Source organism: Sceloporus occidentalis, unplaced genomic scaffold (genome assembly GCF_023333645.1).
Source record: "Sceloporus occidentalis isolate IW3139 unplaced genomic scaffold, rSceOcc1.0.p SCAF_5, whole genome shotgun sequence".
NCBI lineage: Eukaryota > Metazoa > Chordata > Lepidosauria > Squamata > Phrynosomatidae > Sceloporus > Sceloporus occidentalis.
The window spans coordinates 80,672,476-80,698,061 of NW_028316985.1; the positions used below are offsets into that span (position 1 = coordinate 80,672,476).

The window sequence follows — 25,586 nt, forward strand, 5'->3', positions numbered from 1 at the left end:
CAAAGGGGATTTGCCAAGGGCTGCATCCACACTGTAGATAATGCAGTTTGACACCACTTTAACTGCCGTTACTCCATGCTATGGAATTCTGGGAACTGTAGTTTCTTGTAGCACAAAAGTTCTCTTGCAGAGAAGGCTAAATGTTTCATAAAATACAATTCCCAGACCACCATTGTATTCAGCCATAGCTATTGGTGGTGTCAACCTGGATTATTTCTGCTGTGAGGATGCAGCCATTGTCTTCTTCTGAAGCTGAGAGAGAGTGACTTGCCCCACTGGTTTTCATAGCTGAGCTGAGATTTGAACCCTTGTCTCGTGGACCCCTAGTCCTACACTCAAACCATTACCTCACAGTTGTCCCTTTAATTAGCAATCCTGCTGCAATGTGTGTGTTCTTCCTTTCTGTTGTGTATATTTTCAACTTTATTTCACAATAAAATGGTTTAGAAAAAGAGAAGCAAAATATATATTTTCCTGCCCCACATAATCCAATTCTAGATGAGCACTATGCCTCTGAATATACCATTAGAACCCATTTTTTAAATAGTTTTAAAAGTTTTAAAAGTTAAATAGTGGGATTCTTTGTATTAACAGAGGCTGTCAAGAGAAATTAACCAACCAATAGTGTGTACTGTTTTTAGTTCAGACACCACTGGATTGCATCAAGAAAGAATAAACACACATCCTTGTTTGGAGAGGAGAACAGTGTGTGCAAACCTTATCATTGGAGGAAAGGCAAGATCTTAGCATGACAAATTATAATAACTTTATTTTGTGGGCTACAGAGTTTCCTCCTGGGAAGGTCATTTTTGTGGTGACTTATACAAAAGCAGCAATGATCAGGCTGAATTGTGTGTGATTTCCTTTTTTAATTTATGTATCAACTACCACAAGCTTTACATTTACACGCTCCTTTTCTCTGCCAGCAAATCCAACAAAGCAATAAAACACTGGTTCCTGACTATTATAAACTTTTAAAACTTGCTCAATTTACAAATTATTGTCCTGAAAAAGCTGGATAAATTATACATCTCTCTCACTCCATATCCACTCTACAGAATTTTTTTTTTTAATTCACACAGGCACATTATTAGAATAGTCTCTCTTTACAACCCAGGTATTTACACAGCCTTTGTTGACACAGTTGGTACAGTTCTTTTAGGTAACTGCAAGGTTTCACAAATATATTTAAAACATATTTAGCAGCCTATCAGATCAGTTTAAAAGAAAGTACACATTGTTTCCTTTAAAAAAACAAAACGTGTGAGGATGATAGAAACGGGTCCATCAGAAAAATAGATTAAGATATTTCTGTAAGAATACTGTGGTAGGCAAAGCACTAATAAAATGTTTACAGTTCAACAGCATTTTAGTTCTAGTCCTGAGCACAGAGTAGACATAGCTGAACAACTTTGGTCAACAAGAGTATATATGCTTGCTAACAATTAACACAGGTCATGTGGCATAAGGTTGTTAGCATGACAGTCAGGACAGTACTTTGTCCAGTCTTAATGTTTCTTACAGCAGCAAAACATAAGTAAACTTTTTAGGACCTCCACTCCTGCTGTTTCTCTTCTGTTAGAGGCTTGAGGAGTGAGACTATAGCTACACCAGCACATTCAATACAATTGTGATGTGAGGTTTGGCTGAACAGAAGGGTCAGAGAGTGGATTACACAGGGCACTTTCATATTCAAGGGAGACAGACTGTCAATTCAAGCCAACAGAGTTCCAGTTTGTTTAACTTACGAGGCTTATATATGCACACAAATCCAGCCATTATATGTGAGACAAGAATATACATGTAACCAACAGACTAGTGTTTTAAATACAGTACACAGGGGAGGTTCTTAAGGGCAGCAGTGTTAGCAGAATACAACACACTTAATAGCAGAGCTGAGCTGCATCTTCCAAGATTTTTCCAGCTGCTAGCATTTGCCTACTAAATGCAAAGTAATTTGCAGCGAGAGCTTAGTTTGTCACCACAGCTCGAGATGTTCAGCACTGCAGCTCCTGTTTAGTTACTGGCAACATCTTCACTTGTATCACTGGGATCTGAGATCTGTCCATCTAGGTTGCTGGGAGCTTTCCAGATCCTCACAGTTCGATCACTGCAAAACATTTTAAAACAATGACATCCATTAATAGAGATGGAGAGAGAAGCGTCCAAGGAAATGTCCACACACACACCAGTTTATCTGCCCATATATTAAATATTAAGAGTTCTCCTTTGCTAGAAATCTCAAACAAGCCTGTAGGCTTTAGAAACAAACACTCACTAGCATCAATGGGAAGTGTGGGGACATACATTGCAAGCACAATAAAATTCTCAAATATGTTCCACAGCATCAACCATGTATTCTATCCATTGGAAATTTCATTAATTATTACATTAAAAATAATAATATAGTAGACTGTAGCCTATATGAGTCTATATTTTCCATAAAATATAACAGCAAGAGATCAGCCTGTATTTTACAGACTCTGAACACAATCCAAAGAAAGCTAGGATAGAATTGTCTACATCCCTTATCTTGTTGAATCAATAGCGCACAAAAACTACCCATGTGTCTATCTTGCTTTCTGACTATTTCCTTTCCATTCAAATCTAAGGAAGCTCTGTTGTTACCATTCTGTTTCCAGCCACATTTCAAAGTGCTAGATCCAAGCCTTTTATGACTTGGATCCAAGCTCTTTGAAAGATCATATTCTTATCTGCATAATTCCTAAATTACTTTGTCAATTATTTCTAAACATTAATCATATGCTAAAATGATAAAGCAGTAGAAAATTATTTTAAATATGAAACCCACAACTAAGAAGCAAGAAAAGCTGACCAAACCATTTTGCCAGATAGGATCTTCAGGGGAAGGTCTCCTCTCAATCCTACCACTTTTTGAGGAACTGCTAGTGGGGATAAAAGGGAGGACCTTTTTGGTGCGTCTCCCAGGCTCTGGTATTCTCTGCTAGGAAACGCTGGGCTGACCCTCTTCCTGCTGTCCTTCCTCCAAGAAAGATTAACCTTTACATTTTAAATTACTTGTTTTCATTTATTTTTAGGCACCTTGAACCCCATTTGGGGGCAGTACAGCAGGATTTAATTTTAACAAACAACACAGTTAAGAACTGAAATTCTACTGACTTCACTTTTCTTGGAAGTGAGGCACACATCACATGGACTCATTATTTTCAGCTCTTGTTATGGGAATATCTCCTATGCGTTTGTCCATCATATAAAGAACAGTTGGTTTTCTTGGCTTTGTGTTAAAATATTTTTACTTTATGTTAAAACTATTTTATAAAGTTCTACCTTACATCAGGTATCATTGCCTCCATCAGTGTCATTATTTACTGTACATTGGAAAACTGTGGAGGATCAGACCAGTCAACTCTTTATATAGAAAATATCCCAGCTTCCATGGCCTGCAAGTATTTATTGAAACCTAGAGCTAAATCCAAGTGCAATCCTATCTAGACTAAATCTACTAAAATGAATAAAATGCATTTCTTACAAATAGGTTAAGTCCTCTTGATGTCAATGGGTGTACTTCAAGTAAGAATAACACTGGATTTAGCCCTTAATTTTGTTGAAGTTTGTAAGCATTACATTCAGTGTAGGGAACACTATAATAGCACCAGTTTCAATTTACTGATAAAAACTGCAATTAGCTTTGATGGTCCATTAAGGGAGAAAAACAAATGTAATACTAACAATGTCTTTATTAGAACCAAATAAAAGGCTCACACAGCAAGCATTTAAGTTTATTCTTCAGAAGGGTTTTGTGCACTCAGAAGCTTACTTATAACTAAGAAAGGTACAATGTTCCTGTTGCTTTAGTATACACAGATGTGTCATCATCTTCTAATATATTACATAAACTGGCTCCTTCTACTTGAGAAATGAATGTTCACTAACTACAAATAAATGGCTACTTGACAATCAGGCCCCATATCAGCTGTTATCTGTTGCACATATCACTCTTACTCATTTTTATACTTCATTTCCCATAGAAGGCAATTGCAACAAGAAAACATCAATAAAAAACCTCATCTTCCCAATGGACCTAAAACAACACTTCACTAATGAAAAATTGGAAACAAATAAGTATATACGAGGCTGGCCATATTTCCTTGAGACAACAATGGGATGGGTTTATGTCATATTCTGTATTCATGAAAAAACAAGATGAAAACAAAAGTTTTATTACATGAACATTTTGAGCTAACAATTATTCTTCAGTGACAGAACTCATACCAAAAATTAGGTAGAGGCAGAGGGGGACTGTATGTCACCATGAATATTTGCCAATGAAATAATCTTACGCACCAAATTTTGGTCTTTCGACACGTTATCAGAAAACTTCTCACACTCCATGACACAATTTTTTTTGACAACCATAATTTCAAACAGGGATCTTCAAACCATTTTTATAACACAATAGGGCATTTCTCTTGAAAACGGGACAAAATCAACATTTATATTAAAATGACAGGACTGTCTGGAAATATGGGGGGGCTATGCCGTCCCATATAAAATGGTACATGGTCAGCCTATATATTTCTCATGTATTCATTCAACTTAAAGAATTCTGGAAGTGTAAACAAAAAATAAGATGAATGCAGGATGAAATCTCTACTTTATGCCAATGCAGAAGCTCTCACAAGGTGGGGGAGGGAAACTGAACATATATTTTGCAGCCTTGGGAGTCAACTGTGAGAGTTAATGTCCCACCATGTAAAGTCTACATTAGGAGTGGGAATTGTGTGACCCTCCAGATGATGTTGGATTACAACTCCCATCATGCTTCACCATTGGTTATGCTGACTAGAGCTGCAGAGAGTTGAAGTCCAACATCTAGAGGGCTGCCTGATTTCTACTCCTGGTCTACATCATTGGTCATTAACTATCTGCTTCAGCCATAGACTGTGAGCTCTGAATTTTGGCACTTGCTAGAAAGTAATTAAAATCTCTATTTTTTAAACACACACACACACACACACACACAATACAGCTTAGAATTCAAGAAATAGTGGTGCTAGACAGGAGGCAAAGGGATCTTGCAGCCCTTTTGAGAGTAACTACGAAATTGTAGCATAATCTTTCATAGACTTGATCTACTTCCTTAGATGCATGGTATGAACTGAGGCCCAGTTCACTCCATGGATCTGATGATGTAAACAAAGTCTATGAAAGCTTGTGCTACAAGTTCTTTTGCAGTGTCAAAGGTGCTGTGGGATCCCTTTGCATAATAATAGAACTTGAATAACCTTTTCGTCATATTTGTATATTTTATTATTATAATGTTTATGAGAAAACCTCAATTCATTAGAAAACTTACCAGTGACCTAAGTGATCTAGAATCTCAAAATGAATTTCAAAAATTAAACTTAAGGAAAGAACATTAAAACAACTCACTCTGATGCAGTAAAAATCTGGCTGGAGTTGGTACAGATGGCATTAATAGGACTGTCATGCCCTTTCAGCTCACTTATTGGTGCAAAAGTGTCTACATTCCAGAGCTTCAGAATGCCTCCACGGCAGCCACTGAGAAGTACAGGAGAACCAGGCACAAGTCCAAGAGCACAAACCCAGTCTTTGTGGGCATTGGGAACTTGCTGAAAAGTGAAATGAAGAATTAAAAATGAAAAACTAACATCTATAAGCAGGGACAGTCAATGGCATCGCTAGGATTCGTGTCACCCACTGCACTAACTCATGGTGTCACCCCCATAGACCTCCTGGGACTAGGATGTAGATGGGAAGGTAGGTGTAACACCAGGAAACCCAGCATCCTATTGCCACCATTCCTCCTCAGCCAAAACAGCCAGGACAGGATGCAACCCTGAGCAATAACAGTTTTTTAATTACAAAAGATCTCCACCCTCAAGAAAAGAGGAAGTCACAGCAAACAGCTCACCCTCGCCCACCACCCCAGATAACGGCAGAAAGGAACCAAACAAATTGGGACAGGGAGGATGTCAGAGCAGGGAGTAGAGAGAGGTCCACAGCTTCACCACCATCCTCACCTCCCCAAAGGGGAGTGGCACATCAAGAAGAGTCCCTCCTATCTTTCTGGGGGAGGACCTTTTGGACATCTTGGTGCTGTCCAGTATCATCCCATTTGATGGTGTCACCCAGTGCAGTCCTAGTGCGGGAGCATTTACAATAGTTTGTTTCAAAAAAACATGTATAGAATTTATATCTTGCTTTTCTCTACTATGAGACACAATGCTGTATGGTGGGAAAGTATGTGAAAAAATATGAACCACAGGGAAATTCATACATTTAGCTGTATGGCTTCAAGTAATTTCCCCATAATTTCTACGAATGTGGTGGATGAGTTACTATTCATATTTCTTCAACAGTCTTTCAGTTATAAATATAATCATCAGATATGAACAATGCAAATTAGAGAATTATTAAGAGATATACTGAGCAGTGTGTATATCTGAATATGCGTTTAAAGAGCTGGTGCCTATCTCTAATATTTGACGAAAAGTTCTACTGCATGAACACAGCACATATAATCACAAAAAATACACCATTTGTATTGTAATATAGGTCTGATTCACATAGTGTTGCCAGATTTTCCAGAAAATAATATAGGAGAATCCACTTGGTTACTAGGCCACCTCAAGACCAGCCAGAACATATGAGGCAGGCCTATATAATCTTAGATCTTGCAAGAAGAGGACTTCTCCTCAGGCTTCTTGGTTTCTGAAATAGTGAAGCTATCTCTGGAGCCCAGAATTCCTTTAAGAGGCCCTCTACTCACAAAATGGATCTTACATAGGCCTGACTTACATGCCACTCACTCCTGAAGAGTTGAAAAAGTGAAATTTTGATATGCAATTTGGGGAAATTTTTTCTCTTTACCAAAACCCCTAAACATCAATCTGTCCTGTACTGAGCATGGTAAGCACCTCCTCCTCCTCCTCCTCCTTGTACTGGATAAAAAAATATGGGGATTTGGGACAATCCTGTATTGGGGTGGGGTGTTTAGCTCCCAAAGATAGGGTATCCCATACAAAATGAGATTCCTGGGAACCCCACTTTCACCGAGTTTATGTGTCTGAACATCCCCTTGAATTTTCCTTACCTGAATGAGGTCTTTTTGAGCCAAATCCCACTTTTTGATTCCATTATCTCTGGATCCACTGAAAAGGTTGTCTCCCATAATAGTAAGAGCTTCAATGCCATCATAATGAGGAGGTTCAAAGTTGTGTGTGGGGCCTACAGTTCCAAGAGCTCCTTCAGTTACATCAAACATCTAGAATAGCAGAAATGCATTTTTATATATCAGTGGAATGATCTTAAGTAGCAGTGAATAAAACATGAAGTGTGAATCTTTATCCAATATTGTCAGATAACAAGGTGGCCTTGCACTAACACCTACAAAATACTTGGGATAGTGTACCAGTACCAATCACTAGTTGATTTTAATATTTGTTTTTGTGTGTTTTCAAATTGTTTCTGACTTACGGCAACCCAAGGGCAGATCTTTCTTTGGCAGGCTTCTTCAGAGTGGTTTGCCTCTGTCCTCTGAGGCTGAGAGAGTGTGACTTGCCCAAGGTCACATAACAGGATGAAATCAGGATGGTTATACGGCAGAGCCAGGATTCAAACCCTGGTCTCCAGAGTCATAGTCAAACACTCAAAGCACTTGTCTCCCTGATTTTAATACCTCACGATTTTAATACATCACAGAATCTAATTTGAAATAAAGAATCCAGCAATTATTTATTTATGAATGCCTCTGCATCTTAAATGATCGATTTTATATTTGTCAGAAAAACAACATTTTTTGACAGAACTCATTACCATAGTCTCAGGAAGAATGAACATCATATGGCAAAAAGGGTGGCCACTGGTAGTTTCCATCCTGGGAATAGGGAAGTGAAACTGTTTCAAATCTAAAATTTAAAAGAGCTATCCAAGGTGCTGAGCCTATTCTCAAAACAGGGCCTCTTAAACTTTCGGACTGGAGAAGATTTCACCAACTCACAGGCACGGTAATCACCAGCTGCCACTGGTAGAAAGACGGTGCTGACATTTTCCACATTTTTAAAAAGTTTCTTATTTTACAAGGGTAACCAACAATCAGCTGATGAGCAGATTTAAAAGGACACCGAGGCAATTATGCCAAAGTACTCCAGTGAAAGATCACAAGGTAATTTACCACCACTTATCCATGTGGTACTAATTATGTGACATTATAAAGTCTATATACATGTTTCAAAAATCAGCTAGAAGTAACATTCTGAATATTTCTAAAACCAGAACATTTCTTCTGATGGAAGCAGATGCATTAAAGGAACTGAGAGAGAATTACTTTCGCTCCTACCTGCAATTTTTCAGGAGCTAATCTGGGAGGCTGGTAAAAATCCAGTTTACATTGCATGGAGATTATAGGAGGGACTACATGACTACTTTTGAATCACTATACAGTGGTACCTCGGGATACGAAATACCCAGGTTACGAAATTTTCGGGATATGAAAAAATCCCATTGGAAAACATTGTTCCGGGTTAAGAAAGTTTTTTTCGGGTTACGAAAAACTTTTGGTGCTTTTCGGCGCGATTTCACACCAAATCGCGGCTTTTCCCCATTAGCGCCTATGGGAATTCGGCTTGCGAAAGCCTTTCGGGTTACGAAATTGACAGCGGAACGAATTAATTTCGTAACCCGAGGCACCACTGTATATTGAAACTGATAAACTTTCAAAAGGAACTGAGGCCAAAATTTATAAATGGTTAATAAGCTCAACTTATGGTGATAGACTGGATGTGAAACATGTATGGGAAACAGTCTTAACAATACAAATCTCAAGATAGAGACTGGTCTTGAGCGATAAAAAGACTTGTTGGTAGTGAGGCTTTTATCACATCTTGGTCTCCATAATCCATAATAATGCCAGTTTTTTGTTTTTAACTATCTATCAAACTCACTTCTGGAAGGATGTTTTTTGGTGTGCTGATACCTCTTATGTCTCATCTTAAGCATAAGTCTCTAATGTATTTTCCATTCTTATTATATGTCATGTATTTGATCTTCTGCTTTGACTGTTGTCAATGAATTTGTTAAATAAACATTTAAAAATAAATTAATCAAATGAATGGGACTTACTTTCTAAGTAAATATGTATCTGACTGCTCTGTCTCTCTCCACAAGTGAAAGACCAAACCACAGTTCATTCTTAAAGCCTGCTTTATATAACAAAATAACAAAACACAGCGGAGAAAATACCTTTATATAATGGTCCTTTGAGCCAGTAATGATCAGATCTTGTCCATTAGAAATGCGGTCTACTGTAAGGCACATAACAGGGCCCAGGTGACCAGTTAGTTTTCCAGTGGACTGAAATCTAGAAGAAGAGCAGATACAGGTGGGGTCACACAGAGATACAAGAATATTAGTTTTAATTATTCTGAACAGAATATCTCCTCAACCCATTTTTCAGAATCAATGTCAAAATTTGATCCCTGCAGATAACAGTTTGGGTGAGCAGGCTGTGAAGGGAGGAGCTGGGCAAGCCTGGTTTGACCAAGCCAGTCACAGAAATCATCCAGTATTGTGAAGCTATCAGCTGTAAATATAAGACTAGAAATGGTATGTTTTCCATGAATGGGGGGCCTTCTGTAGGTCTTAATTCAGAGGTCTACAGACACCAGTATCCCCAATTAGGAAAGGCAGTAATTCACACACCAAAATTGCTCTTAAAAATAAGCAGTTTAGTAGATGCAGCCTGCAGCTCCATAGAATAGACAGCATTGTGTGCCAATGTTAAGAGCAACACCTAGAGTCACAGCATCTCAGCTTATAGTTTGTAGTTGAGCATCTCCTCATTCTCAACACCAAAACAATTCCCAAACGAAGTACCACCAAGATAGAAGAGACCTACAGCTGTCCCACATGGCTCAAAGGGCCATGGCAAGAAACTGTCAACCATTAGTTTCCATGGCAAAAACATGAGAAAGATATCCATATGGCCCACACCCTTGAAATCGCAACCCCAGCATGAATTATTGTGAGGCTCTCAGCTGGGGGAATCCTAGAGTGTAGGCTGCATCCACAGAAGCTCCTAAACTAGGCATACAAAATTATCCATCAGTAACTGCACACTCAGTACATAACTTGCAAAGCTTTACCTCTTAAGGTCCCACATTCTCACTGCATTTCCTGCAGCTGCATACAGAAAAGTGCCTGTTGGATTTAGGGCTATCTGATTTATCTGGTTCTCTCCAGCTGGTATTGTCACTGTCCTATTGGTACTCCCAGAGCAAGCATCACCAGGCATCACCTGGCCTGAAGACCTTTAGTTTACAGAAGAGAAAAACCAAGAAAGAAATTAAAATTCTATAAAAGGAAGAAGCTTTGCAATGCCCTCTCATAAACACATTTGAATTTGAATGCCATCTAGGTTTGTGTGCTTGTGTGTGTTGCTCAATTAAATTCTAATCAGGTAACTGGGGAAAAGTAAACTGCTAATGAGCACCACTGCATGTTAAAGGATAAATGAGAGATTTAAAATAGTTCTGACCAATATTTCTTTACCATCTATTGACGTTTCCAATTTGCAGCAAAATTCACATATGTATTACCAATTAATTTTCAGAGGTCTCAAAATAAAAATACTTCTAAAAATGGAGAAAAATGGAGAAGCCTGATATCTATATGTGGATTGAAGCAATGCAGGATGTATATAGACTGAAAGATAGCAATATGTGGAATAAAACTCAGTAATACTGAGTCTACTCTCTCTGCCATTTGAGATGGAGAACCCAGAGATGGTGCAATAAAGGCATTCCAGGTTTCAGCCCAAACGTCGAAGGAGCTACCCAGAGCACTGGGCCCTATATTTAAAATAGGGTCACGGCATTTATAGTTCCTTTAAACTTCAGACTGAAGCACAACAGAGATGCACCACCCACCCTACATCACAGCCTACAGCCACCACTAGAACCATAACTCAATGGTACAGAATATGCTCTGTTTTTGTTTGGTTTTATCAGTGGGTGGCAACGGCTGAAACAACAAGAGTAATATTATTTATGTGCCGCTAGGTTTTGTTTTGGTTTTGGTTTTTAAAAAAACACAGATTGATTGATTTTCTGCAATGGTTCTTAACCTATGGTCCTACATTTGATTTGTATTTCAACTTCTAGAACTCTTGATTATTGGCCATGCTGGCTAGGGCTTCTGGGAGCTGGCCCAAAACATCTGGTCACTGAAATGGTGAAAAGCATTGCCTCACTGCATTTTTATGCTACTTTACTTCTACCCCCCCCCCAAAAAAAAAAAAAACCCTCTAGAAACTGTGGTTGTTAATAAATCACCAAATGCAAACAATAAAACCATTCAAATTAAAGCTCTCCTTTTGCAGTTTTCTAGGACTACAACATTTTAATTTTAATCACATTTAAGATTTGCCATTTAGAGTGCCAACTTACGTGAGTGTCCGAATACACTTAGCAGAATCACGGATGTCCCACACCTTAATATAAGATGTTGAGACTGTGAAGACCAAGCTAGTATAATTACAGTATTTTACAGATACAACATTGTTGGGGTGACCACCCAGAGACATTATTTCTTGTCCAGTTACCAAATTCCATACTTTACAAGTGCGATCTAAAAAGAAGGAAAGGACAAGAATAATAAGCTTAAAATGTAAGCAATACAAAACTCATTCATTCATCTGCATATTGTTAGTTTCTCTTTAACAAATTCTTCCAAAGAGCATGCATAAAGACACATGAAACACCAATATCCAATAAAATCCACATACATATGAACAACTTCCAAAGTCATACCAAAAGCCACTGAAAAAATAGCAGAAAGATTAAAACATAACAGATAGCAACTAATAGCTAAAATGCAACAAGAAGCAAAAAGAATACACATACAATGATTTTTTATATATACGCACACTTTCTTTTGCTGAGGGACTCAGGCTGCATCTGCACCACAGAACTAATGCAGTTTGATACTCTTTTAACTGCCATGGCTCAACATATAAAGTCTGAGATTTGTAGTTTTGTGAGAAATTTAGCCCTCTCTGCCAGGGAGCTCTGGTCCATGAAAAACTACAGATCTCAGGATTGCACAGGATAAAGCCATGACACTTACAGTGGTGTCAAACTGAATTATTTCTGCAGTGCAGATACAGCCAAAAACATTCTAGAATACATGCCAGGAAGATTCCTCTACAAAAGGTATTTGATAGCTTGGGAGCAACCAGAGGGAAGGCCCACCAGTAATAGACATTCAGTACATCTCAGTATGCAACTCTCTGATTATAATTTCAGAGTATGGGGAAATATGATTACTCCTCCAGATACTATTTCCCCATGTCAAGAAATGGCTTCCTGAGATTTTTTTAAAAAAGGCATTTTTAATTGGTTACTGAATCAAACTGAGAGCCTCTGAATAGTACAACACTGGTATCACACTATCACAATTCCCAATTCCAGTGAATATTTTTACAGCCATATTTAATACTAACTGAGCTTTCTGGAATGTCTTCAAAAGCAGCTCTATATAAAACCTATTCCACCAATCTAAATGGGAGAGAACCAGATTGTGGATCCCAGAAGCCAGGTTCTCTCTGTCCTGGTGGGACACAGGTGATGGGTCAGCCTAAGCTGTAAAAGGTGTAAAGTTATAAAGAGCCTTGGGTCACTAGGATAACAGTGGACCTGTAAGTAACCCCAAACTATAAATCTGTTCTTATCACTAGGCTCCACAGAACTTGTATTCATACTAAAGCACGTAAAAGGTTTTGGGAGGATGGGGTGGAATCACTACAGCTACATCTACATTGCAGAAATAATCCAGTTTGGCACCATTTTAACTGCCATGGCTGAATGTTATAGAATTCTGAAACTGTAGTTTGTGAAACATTTAGCCTTCTCTGCCAGAGCGCTCTGATACCACACAATAAACTACAATTCCCAGGATTCCCTAGCACTCATCCAGGACGGTTAAAGTGGCCTCAAACTGGAGTGTTTTTGGTCCTTAATCTGCCTCCCTCCCATCTGAAATAGGTCAATTCAGGGCTGAGAAAATACTGATGAGCCACATTGTTCCTACTCTGATGTTAGTGGTTGTAAAGAGTGGTCTGAAACATGCCCAAGTTAACACTGCAATTATTTAGCTCTTAGGGACACTAACATTTCAATTTAAATTTTATGAAGATCATTGATGTTTTTATGTCGTGTATGTATCTTGCATTGCCACTGACATTTAAACAGCATCTATGGTGGCTAATTTTCCTGCTGTCACTTCTTACTCCAAACATGAGCTTTCTAATCACCTTGAATGGGCAGATGACAGGCAATATGACCAGATGAGAGGGAATATCTGTAACAGGTCATGAATGCATGCAAGTCTCCAACTAATACCACAAAGGTGAATGACAAATGTGCATGTGGAGGGAATATGCACACATATAATCATATATGCATACATCAACAAGAAACATGTCAAACCTTTTGATCCAGTGAAGAGGAGATCATCAGTACAATCAACACAAAGCACAGCCTTTGTATGGCCCTCAGCAATATGGATGCATTGAATTGGAGAAGTGCGGACAGATTTTGAAGAAGAGAATGGGTTGATTATGCCTCTACAGAAGGAAACAAAAAATACTTTGAATTAGGACATATGCCAAGACATTTCACCATAATATGCCATTCTTCCTCCTCCCAACCCACCAATTTTATTTCCTGTAAATCTACAGATTTTTAACACATTTGCCTGATAAAGAAGCCCATGGAGCTTCGAAAGCTTGCATCATGTATTTTTGCATTTTGATTGGCCCAACAAACTTATCAAAGTTTTGTGGATTTTGGATATTATTATACTTTGCTGTATAGCCAACACAGCTACCCCTGGATATCTTTTCTGTATACCTACATATATGCTATTAAGCACTAGCTTTTTTGCATGTTAACAATATGTTCTACTTTCTAGCTACATCACAGCATAATTTATGTTACTCTTCTCCATTGATAAAGGAAGTATACTGGTGCTAGGAGGCTTCGTAGGTGGATTTTTTAAAATAAGCAACATAGTGGAGCACAAAGATTTTCATGGCACACATCTACTAGCTGTTTTACATATACTTCACCAATTTCATTCGGAGTTCTATAACAAACTGCTCTGCTCTTATACATAGAATAAAGAACCTGGCAATCCTACAGCAAGAGAAATTTGACACAACACTAACATTTTAAGCCGTTTATGATACTACAAAATGGTATTTGAGACAAAACAACAAAATTATATTTAGATGTTATTACAAGCAAACTTTAGATTCTTCAGCTTCCATATGGCAGTGTCCCTCCCACTGTTGGAAGGATCTTTGACCCAGTAGAACCTCACTTCAGTGGAAATGGTTGACATGACATGAATGTTGCAGATTCTTCTCATCTATGCCTCCCCCACCATTTGCTCCAGAGACCCTTCAGAGTAGCATTGGCACAACAGGCTGGAACAGGAAAGTAAAAAATGTCTCCCTTTCACTTCTGCTGAGACTGAAGTCTCTGATGGGTGAGTTTCGAATGGAAAAGCCTTCCACCAGCAAAGGAAGACCACAGGATACAATCTACTAAGCATATATACAGGATGATTAACAAATAATGGTGCAAAAGTAAAGTTCTCCTTATTTGGTTTTTGCACCATTCTTTTTTAATTATTCTGTCTGTGTGGTGTGTGTGTGTGTGTGTGTGTGTGTGTGTGTGTGTGTATAGAGAGAGAGAGAGAGGAGAGAGAGATGGAGAGATTGCAATATATGTGGGATTCTGAATTAATCATTTTCTGTATTATTCAATATTCAGGTCAAAAGACACCTGTAGCATCCTTTGTGAATATAACATTTGCTTAGATGGAGCTCATATTCTGGAACTGTTAATGCCAGAAGAATCCCAAAGCTTCATGATGATTTATGTGAGACTTGCCACTTGAACTACAAAGATCTAAAGATAAACTATTTTGAATTATATCAATGATCTGGAAAATATATTGGGAAAACCCTTGGAAAAATACATCTATCAATGATCTGGAGCATTCTGTCTTTCAACTGCCATCACTGGGAATTGTGTAGCCATCAAGGTGTTCTTTAGCTGCAATATCCATCGCCTGCCCATTATGAGGAATGATGGGATTTAGACTTCAAAAGTATCTCACAGGGCATACAATTCCCATCCCTGTAGTAAAGTGATGAGATGTTTTATTAGATTATTATGATAATGATGATGATGATGATGACGATGGGAAGAAAAAATATAGGAGCAATGGTAAACTTTTCAAAAATATTAGAATTGAAGGCAATTACTACAAATTAGAAAAATGAATTGTAAACTAGATAAATAAATATCTGTAACATCTATGCAGGCTTAAATTTCCTAAAGGGACCCGATCCTGTCTTATCTTAGATGCTAAGCAGGGTCAGCTCTAGAGACTGCTAATGTATATGAGGTGCAGTAGGCTATATTTCAGAAGAAGAAACTGGCAAAACCACCTCTAAGTACAGATGGCCTTCCATAACCATGGATTCTTCATCCACACATTCAACCATCCATTGCTTGAAAATATTCAAAAAATATATAAAGGAAACTTTGATTTTGCCATTTTAGATCAGAGACATTATTTTACTATGCCATTATATTTAATAGCATTTGAGCATCTATAAATTTTGGTATCCATGGGGGGTGGGGATCCTTGAACCAAACCCCAGCAGATACCAAGGGCCCACTGTATTCCTTGCCTAAAAAAAACCTATTCAATTCATGGGATCACCATATATTGACAGGCAACTTGAAGGCGCGTGCACACACGCACACACACACCATCTATACATCCATACACTTCACACATTTGAGGAAAGCATTAATCATACAGTATTAGAAACAAAAAACTGGTCTGGCCAAAGCAGAATGTTACAAGATACAGGAATTTTTTGCCAGGAGTCTAGTACGTTAAACTGATCACGCAATGGATCACAGCATGAGTACTTTGACATTTTTGCCACTTTTGCAATGCAGCATCTAGGACCTTGTTGTGAAAGTGGAAACCACATGGGAACAGTAAAACACCAAGCAGAAGCAATTCCCTGTTACTATATTGATGGGACTTTCTGTTCTGCTGGCATTCAGCAGAATCTTGGCCAGAAGCAATTGTCTAAAAATCAATTGAAATGACACCTTCATTTTAAACTATTCATGGATGATTTGCACATTAATTTCTAAGCTGGTGACAATGTAACCACATGTTGGCTCCCTTAGTTCAGTTTTCTGTGGAGTCATTTGTATGAGAAGTCATCCTATCCTTCAAGATTTGCTTTGAGGCTCTGCTCTATCCATTCTTTGCCTAATAGACATTTCCTACAGTTACAAGTAGGACCTTTTCTCTTACATACCCCCTTCTTTCGAATTCACTGACAAGGAGGAGAGATCTACTACAAGTCTCAACGGCTTCTACAACCTAGGCAAGGTCTTTCTGTTAAGGTGCATTCTCCTGGATTTCAACACCTGGAGGTGGTGTTACATTGGAACAAAGAATACCATTGCAATATTTCTATTTATAGCTGTGCAGGAGCAAGTGTGGGGAATGAAGGAAGGAAATCATTTCTATTTGTGTCTGACACTTTACGTCACTATTTCTGTTGATTTTGTGATAATATTAATGGCTGGAAACAGTTCTGGCTTTTGATATGGATCTTGATGTTCTGTTTGCTAACCAAGGAGATTATTGCACTGCGTTCTGAGAACGTTCTCATCACGTGATGAGAACGGAACGCATTTGAGTATACCGCACGTATGTGTTCCAATCGGGTACTCAGAACGTTTAAATGTATTCCAAATGTGTTCCAGGAGGGTACAGATATGAATGTGTTCCCAGAGAGCTGAAACGTGATGAGAACGTTCCAACAGAGGTGTGTGCGGTATTCTTATCTGTTCTCAAATCCGTTCTCTCATTCCTCCGTCTCCTGATTGGCTGAAAGAATGACAGGCAGGGAGGGAGGCAGGCAGGCGAGCGACTGCAGTGAGGGAAGGTGTGTGTGTGTGAGGGGGGAAAGAAGGAGGGAGGGAAGGGAGGAAAGTTGGGACAAGTGAGAGAAGAGGAAAGAAGGGAAAGAGAGAGAAAGAGAGAGGGAAACAGGGGGGCCAGAGCAGAGAGCAAGAGGGAGAGGGTCTGGCTGCTTCTGCGGGGGCCTCTAGTGTCATGTCCAGCAGGGCTCCTGTGCTGGCAGCCTGCAGGAGGCAAGGATGGCAGGGATGCCCAGGACCTTCTCCTCCTTCCCTCCAGGAAGGAACCCACAAAAGCTCCTCTGTTTGGAGCAACACACAAAAGCAAGCAAACAACTCCCAGAATTCCATAGCAAAGAGCCAGACAAGAATTAAAGCGGGGAGGGAAGCTCACAGGCCCCACCTGGAATATTGTGTCCAGTTCTGGGCACCACAATTCAAAAAGGAGCGTGTCCAAAGGAGGGCGACTAAAATGGTGAAAGGTCTGGAAACCATGCCCTACAAGGAACGACTTAGGGAGCTGGGGATGTTTAGCCTGGAGAAGAGAAGATTAAGAGGTGATATGATAGCCCTGTTTAAATATTTGAAGGGATGTCACATTGATGAGGGAGCAAGCTTGTTTTCTGCTGCTCCAGAGACTAGGACCCAGAGCAATGGATGCAAGCTCCAGGAAAAGAGATCCCACTTCAATATTAGGAGGAACTTCCTGAGAGTAAGGGCTGTTCGACAGTGGAACACACTCTTTCCTCAGAGTGTAGTGGAGTCTCCTTCCTTGGAGGTCTTTAAGCAGAGGCTGGATGGCCATCTGTTGGGGATGCTTTGATTGTGATTTCCTGCATGGCAGAATGGGGTTGGACTGGATGGCCCTTGTGGTCTCTTCCAACTCTATGATTCTATGATTCTATGAAGGCACACATTACATGCGCGCACACACAGGAGGCAAAAGGCTGACAAGCAGCCAAAATGGGGAATTGGGATGACAGCAGAGGACTCTTCTTTTCTAACCGGTTTAAAGAGCTGCTATGGCTGCCGGGGCTCTGCCCTTGGCCCAGTCCCCTTCCTGGCAACTTGCTTTCCTTCGGCTTGAAGAGACCTGCATGGAGCTCCTCCTTCTTCCCAGCCTTGCAAAGGAGGTTTGGGATGTAACTTGCAAGGCTCATCTCTCCCCATTTCTCTTTCTCCCTGCCTTCCTCCCGATCCCTCCTTCTTCCCTCCCTTCCCTCCCTCCTCCTTTCCCCCCCCCTCTCTCTCACACACACCCCTTCCCTCACTGCAGTCGCTCGCCTGCTTGCTTTCCTGCCTCCCTGCCTGTCATTCTTTCAGCCAATCAGGAGACGGAGGCGGCCTTGGTGGAATATGTTCTCGGAACGGTTTCAGGAATCGCTGTGCGGTAAAATGCAGTTCTGATCACGTTCTGATCACGTTCTAGTTTACTAATGAGGTAATATCTGTTCCAGGAACGTTCTCATCACGTGATGATAGGAACGTTCTCAGAACGCAGTGCGATAATCTCCCAAGTGAGGGTTCTATGTTTCTGGTGTACACTGTCCTAACTACCTCACAGGATAGAAATATGTAGGCAAATGTTGCAAATAAACACAGGAATAGCTTTGTCATATTAAAACGAAGGACTAAAAGCTGGTTCTCTGTCTAACAGAATACCTTTGGTTATTGAAAGGTCAAGTTTCAAGTTGTTCTTATGCAGAAAACTGGTGTAATAAAATTACTGTGTAAAGCCTTTGCATTCACAGAAATGGAAGTATAAATGGGTGTGGATGTCTAGATTGACTGAAGTTAGAAGAACAAAATTAACTTGTGAACCACATGCAACTCTGGTTTCCTCTAAGAATAAAAGGAACTATAAGAGATGATATTACAACTTAACTAATTAGTAGTTTGACTAGTTAACAGTAAGCTAGATAGTATGTAAGCCACAGTTAAAATATATTATCCCACTTGAGAAAAACATTACCTTAAATTCTTCCATAGACTGAAGATTAAAAACAGCTTATCTTTATTATGAAAAGAATGGCAGGGATTTTTATTTGTAAGCGGCTTAAAGAGTGTTTTCCACAGCTCACACTCAGAGGGCTTAACAGTTGCACAGTGGGTGGATCAGTGCTTGCAAAGTTTACTTTTTCATCTATGACACCCAGAAGCCCAGACTCTGAGGAGGGCAGAATATGAAATAGTCAGATTTTGGCTCCCAGCTTATCTTTATTATGAAAAGAATGGCAGGGATTTTTATTTGTAAGCGGCATCTCTTGCAAACTCATGCTTTTTCAAATACAAATAAAGACTGGCAGACCAACAGAATGCCTAGTTTTGTTTTTCAAAAGACGACAGTAGAATCACTGTGTACAGTGAAAAGAAAGTTATCAGAAATAAAGATAAGAGTAAAGCAGTTCAGTAAAAGTCTCAGGAGGCATAGCAGAAGAGACATGAAAGAAATCCTTGAAAGGGGTATTTGACAAGCTAGGTGACTAATCTGCAGTTTAATTAGTTTAAAAACAAATGCAAATGACTGTGCTAGAGATAGATTTACAAGCCTAACATACTATCAAGCATTAACAGGTGCACTAAGGTGGCATTCACTGAAATATAGAGAAAACTGTATAAGGTCAGATGGACATGTACAGACATTATGTACATATGGGCTGCCCCCATTACTTCCAAAAGAAGGAGCACTGATGTATCTGTGAAGGGATGCACACATGGATGCTTCTTCCTTAGTTAAAATGAATTTAAAAACTGCTCTAGGCAAGAGCTCCAGGTACATCTTTCCCTTCCCTTTCTTTCTTTGATACATGCTTAATAATCTGTATGGGAGAAAAACTAGTTATCTTTACTCAATGCTTTTTGCTTTCCTCCAGTGAATTCCTCTCCCATACTTTTTCCTATGAGCATCTCTACAGTAAAACCACAGATGTTTATAAACTAAAACTGATTTCACCACACAGTTCATTATAGTTATTTTGCTATCAGCAAAGCATACTGAGGACAACAAATTGTATATCAACCAATCATCTCTAATATAATGTTTGTCGTAGATTTATTTAACAAACACCAAAAAGATGTACATTAACCAAACAAACAAAAAATAAGATAAAATTAAAACATCACTCCAAAACATTCTTGTGCGCATGCTGGACTAATGAGGAGGAAAGCCACACAAATGAAATATGTCAATGCTTTCATTTAAAAAAAAAAATCCCCAAAAGTAAAACGATACAGAAGATCCATGGATGTTTTGGGAAACACTGAATCATTATTTCAAAAGCCATGCAAAAATATGTTAGTTAGCTTAAGAACTGCAGTAAAGCTATTAAAAGGATCACTAGGAGTCCAGAAGATGGAAATTAGGAAGAGAGTGTACCTGTGTACCTCCGACAGAGAGGAATCACTTTCATCAGACCTACAATGAACAGTGGTGAGATTACGGAGAAAGAATACAGGTATCAGCAGAGTAAAGAGTCCACTTAATTGTTTTTTTAAAGATGAGCAACAGCATTGCTGGGTCAGAATGTAAAGCCGGTTTGAAGAGTACATCCAAACCAGCCTTATTAGGTGTAATAATATTGGGAAATGTAATATATATACATATACATATACATATACATATACATATACATATACATATACATATATATATATACACACACATATATATATGTTTCTCCAGATTCTTTATGTCATAGTTACAGACTCTTATGTAAAACATTTCCACCTTCCTCAGTAATTTTTGCAAAGGTCCATGGGAAGGAGAGAATTTAAAAAGACAAGATTAAATGGCTGCAGTGTGACCTTGTTCCTTTCATGTTAATTTTTACATGCATTATGAAAAAAAGAAGGAGTTCTGATATCTGCTTTGGAACAGTGTTCAAAATAATATTTATCAAATTTAAAAGAAATTGATCTCATTTTCAACTGAATGAAGATCCAATCATGTAATTTTCATTTGCAATCGTTTTAAAATCATTTTAAAAAACTTTTTAAAAATCCATACAATTACACCATTAATAATTGAGGACACTGCATTCTTCATTTTCATAGCAAATCAAACATGCTTAGCGATTTGAGTTTAATTTCAGGTATGACAAACCAAAGCTCAAAGCATACACAGCCTTAAAAGTCACTATCTCCCATCAACATACTGCAACAATTGAATTACTATTCAATTTAACTGATATAAGATAGCTACAGGCATGGGATAAAACTAATGGAAAGCTTTTAAGCAACTCTTGGGGACTTGCACAGTAATTGCAGATTGCAAGAGGAAAACAGGGGAGCGAAACAGAAGAGGAAGAATACCAACAGGAGAAAAGCATAATCAGCCTTCTACATACAGTGCCACAGTTAAAAGCAAAGAGGTAAGAGCAATTTGGCAGCACTTCAGATTCAGAAATCTTGCAATAAAGATTCTGGATCACCTCTAATGGGTTGTCACTGTTTTAAAACAAAAAAAGGCTCAACAAAAGCAGTATTTTCCCCTTATTCGTGTCATAAATCCCAACTATGTGCTTAGTGAATCAGAGAACTGACTGCTTGTAAATCTGTTTATGCAGGAAATGTCATAATTGTCTGATAACTGACATTGCATCACTCAACAGAAACTCAAAGAAGTACTACTGTGACCTCAGAAACATAACATAGGAAAACAGATCACTGAGGGAACATGTGGAGAGGGAACAGGTTACATAAGCACAAGAAGTAAGTTTCAGCAGGAAATAAAGAGTTTGCGGACCTGTGGAATGACCAGGTCATCTACTTTCGGGTTGGGAATGGGGAATAGCAAGAGAAACAGCCATTTTAGTTTCACCTCTGGCATCAAGAGGGCCAGAGAATTTGTTCTAAAGCTATATTTCAGGCTTATGTGTGCTCCGGGCACAACCACAAACCATGGGATTCTGGGTCTTTCCTTTGTGACTTACTTATCCTGCTGAACTGATGTGTTTCCCTGGGAAACAGAAAGACGGCTAAAAACATTCAGTTCATTACGGGGTCGACTTGGTGGGGAGGAAGGAGGTGACAGACTAGCCTCTGAGGTTCCAGAATCTGAGCTACAAGAAAAAAATTAAACATTAAAAGCCTCTTCTATTAAAAAAAATCATAAAAAATAAAGGCAAATGAAATTGTTAGAGAGGTTAAAATGAATGAAACATGCTTTGGAACAATTCATTGATGCCAACTTGTTTAATCAAGGGAAGCAGTTTTGTAAACTAACCAGCAGAACTTAAATATAACAAAATGATGCTGGCCATAAGATGGCAGTATATTCAAACTCCTTTCCAGAAAATTAACCAACACTTTAAAAATGTAGCCTAAAATCAAGGAAAGCAATAACCATAGGTTGCTGAAAGACTCTGAAGATCAATTAGAAATAACGATCAAATATTAACAAAGTTTTTGTAAGGATTTTCAGTGTGGCATTAAGCCAGGTACAGAAGCACATCTTTACAAGCAAAAGAGCCTTCTGGGATGAAGCAAAATTAACTTTCAATATTTATGGCACAAAAAGCCAAAATTATTTTTTAAAAAATAAAATTTCTTACTGTTTTTGTTCTTTTGACTTTGGTTTATCTGGTGATTTCTCATAGGCTTTTCTCTTTGATAAAGGTGAGGGTTCTGGAATTTTCTTTTCTGTTAGAGATGACTGTCTAGACCTGAGACAACAAAAATCATTGTTTGTCTTAAAAGATTGGTTCATATCTTTTAGCTATATATGCATTTTTAAAAATTCTCTAATGAGGGCTGACATAGTGAAAACTGGGGCAAATAAATATATATCAGGGTAAGTTCATAAAAGTACATTCACCTGATTGCAAGAGCAGATCCTATGAATCGTCATTGTATTTCAGTGAAAGCACTGTGTACATTCAACAGGTTCCTTGTATGGATTTTATGTCACCTGATAACTTAATGTGCAAACTGCCTGTCGCTTGAGGAAACACCAGCTAATATGAAAGTCTTTTCCAGGAACACTCCAAATGTTCATGCATCAGAATCATGTCTACTCTCAACACCTCAAGTGAAAAATGACACCTTTCAAATGTCCCCCACCCACAGTGCACTCAATTTGTTTCTCTTTATTCCTTTTGCAATTTTTAACTTAAGCATGTTGCTTGGAATATATTGTCCTTGGATAATTACAGAGGGAACATCCTGTTTGCTAGTTTTCTGCCTCTAAATACTGCTCCTTCTCAACTACTTTTGACCTTTTGGAAAAATAATACAGGTAATTTTGCCCTCCTACTGGGAAAAACACATTTTGATGTGCATTCATGACAGTTCCCATAACCAGACACTCCCCAAAAAAGTCTGAAAATATAGGCAGCTGTGTTATTCCATAACAATAAACTAGCTTTGACAGCATTCACCTCTACCAAAACTAGATCTTTGGTAAAGCTAACAGGGTCTGACATGACCATTCAGTCAGGACAAGCTGCAGTACCAAGTCAAGACATTATGCATTGCAACAGCAACTGAAAATAATAAATTGTTGTTTGCAAAACCCATCAAAGCTCCCAACTAGGTACTGTAGAGATTGCAGATTAAATCTAGTAGGAGCATAGATGCCTATTGCCAGATACTAGAATTTCAAGTTGTTAGTCTGCCTTTCCATGGTGGTGGGATTGCATGTTCCTGTGAGGCAAGAGGCTAAAATGACATTAGCAGTGCTGCTAGTAGGGTCTCCCACGTCATAGGCTTTTGCTGGGGAGCCAGGCTAAATGTGCCAAACAGCTACTGGGCAGAAGGAGTGTGTGTGTGGGGGGGGGGGGGGGGAGATGACACTGGTGGAGGATCTGTCAGAAAAACAGCAGTGGCACGATAGCTAAGATTTATTAGTACTGCACAAAAGAAGGCAATAGTAAGCCACTCCTGAAGCCTTCTGCCTTGAGAACCATACATGGAGACAATCCAAAATGAAACACAGTAGAGCTGCAGCAAATGGAACAACTCAATTCAAGCCAAGGAGTCCAGGAACAAAGAGAAATATAATAAACATAGGCCCCATACAGACAGGCCAAAATAAAACTGCTTCGGATCACTTTGGAGGTATGCTGTTTAAATGATGCATGAGTCTTAAGAGTCTGGAAGCTGTGCCAAAGCCACAATCCAGTCCTAAGGACTGGTACGCAGCTTTGGTACAGCTTCTGGACGCTTAGGATGCTTGTATCATTTAAACAGCATACCTCCAAAGTGACCAGAAGCAGCTTTATTTTGGCAGTCTGTATGGGGCCATAATAATCAATGCAGAGAAATAAAGATAACAACAAAAAAGGAAGAACAAGAGATCTCTTTTACAAGAGCCAAGAAATCAAAAGGAAATTAAAACCAAGAGTGGGGATGCTATATGACCAGCAGCAGAACACATTATGTGATCAATTAGAAATCAAAAGGCTGATGGAAACAATATACTGAAGAACTATGTAAAAGAGATCAACAGATGACAGAGAATTTAAGATATGCAGATGACACCATACTAGTAATAGAAAAACTCTGAAGAATTACTGAAGAAAGTCACACAAGGAAATTCATAGGCAAGTTTACTCTTAAACTTTAAGAAAGCAAAAATAACAAGCACTGATTATTTACATAGTTCTAAAGTAGATGATGAAGAAATTGAAATAGTTAGATTTTCCATACTTTGGCTTAGTCATTAATCAGAATGGAAACTGCAGTCAAATCAGAAGACTAGGACTTGGAAGGGCAGCTATGAAGGAACTAGATAAGATTCTGAGGTGTCAAGATATATCATTGAATACTAAAGTTAGATTTGTCCATGCTATCATATTTCCAATCTATGCATGGTTATAAAAACTGGATGGTGAAGAAAGCTGATAAGAAGAATATGATGCTTAAGAAAAGTTCTGTGGATATAGGATAAAAAGACAAATAAATGGGCAATTGAAGCCTGAATTCTCCCTATAAATCAAGATGACTAAATTGAGACTTTCATACCTAGGCCATATCATGAGAAAACATGACTCACTAGAAAAGATGATAATGCTTGGTAAGGGAGAATGTAGTAGGAAAATAGGAAGACTGGATTACAAATGGAGAGACTCAATCAAGGAAGCCATGGCCCTGAGTCTGCTAGACCTGAACAGGGCTGTTGATGATAGAGCAACTTGGGGATCTCTCATGCATAAGTTTTCCATAAGCTGAGTTGATGTGAGGGTAACTAACACGAACAACAAATATTACATTCGATAGATAGCCAGGTGTGTCCTACACACCATGAAACAATTAGGGATTCATGGAGAAGGGCTGTTTTCCATGATTATCCTGTTATCTCCCCTTCCTAGCTATCCATTTCCTGTTCTGTTTTGGTTTAAAATCTCTGGGGAAACTCTGCAATTGCATATTTGCCGGCACCAACACTGCCTGCTTAAAGTATGCATGTTTTTCATTCTATTTTATTTTTCATTATGATGGGAGGTTACTGAAGTTCATCTAGCAAATGTGCAGATGGAGTAACAAGGAACATAAGCAGCCCCATGTTCTAAATAGGATAAAAGACAGGGCAAAACATAAAACAAACAAGGGCATAAT

At 38.7% G+C, this 25,586-nt stretch overlaps 1 protein-coding gene across 8 annotated transcripts in view; it reads right to left on the bottom strand.

Annotated features, from left to right (window-relative positions):
* Positions 1-780: 780 nt before the first annotated feature.
* Positions 781-25,586, bottom strand: part of KIF21A (kinesin family member 21A) — a 118,348-nt gene continuing 93,542 nt past the window's right edge. For 2 of the 8 annotated variants that reach the window (XM_089524488.1, XM_089524487.1), the window contains 10 exons: positions 22,583-22,693; positions 21,962-22,090; positions 20,407-20,445; positions 13,491-13,627; positions 11,451-11,631; positions 10,149-10,313; positions 9,247-9,364; positions 7,100-7,270; positions 5,416-5,615; positions 781-2,110 (listed from right to left, as the gene is read on the bottom strand). In XM_089524488.1, coding sequence (XP_089380614.1) covers positions 2,017-2,110; positions 5,416-5,615; positions 7,100-7,270; positions 9,247-9,364; positions 10,149-10,313; positions 11,451-11,631; positions 13,491-13,627; positions 20,407-20,445; positions 21,962-22,090; positions 22,583-22,693 — 1,345 coding nt within the window. In that variant the 3' untranslated portion in view covers positions 781-2,016. The remainder of the gene's footprint in view (positions 2,111-5,415; positions 5,616-7,099; positions 7,271-9,246; positions 9,365-10,148; positions 10,314-11,450; positions 11,632-13,490; positions 13,628-20,406; positions 20,446-21,961; positions 22,091-22,582; positions 22,694-25,586) is intronic. The other 6 variants (XM_089524490.1, XM_089524489.1, XM_089524493.1 and 3 more) reach the window with 4 other exon arrangements.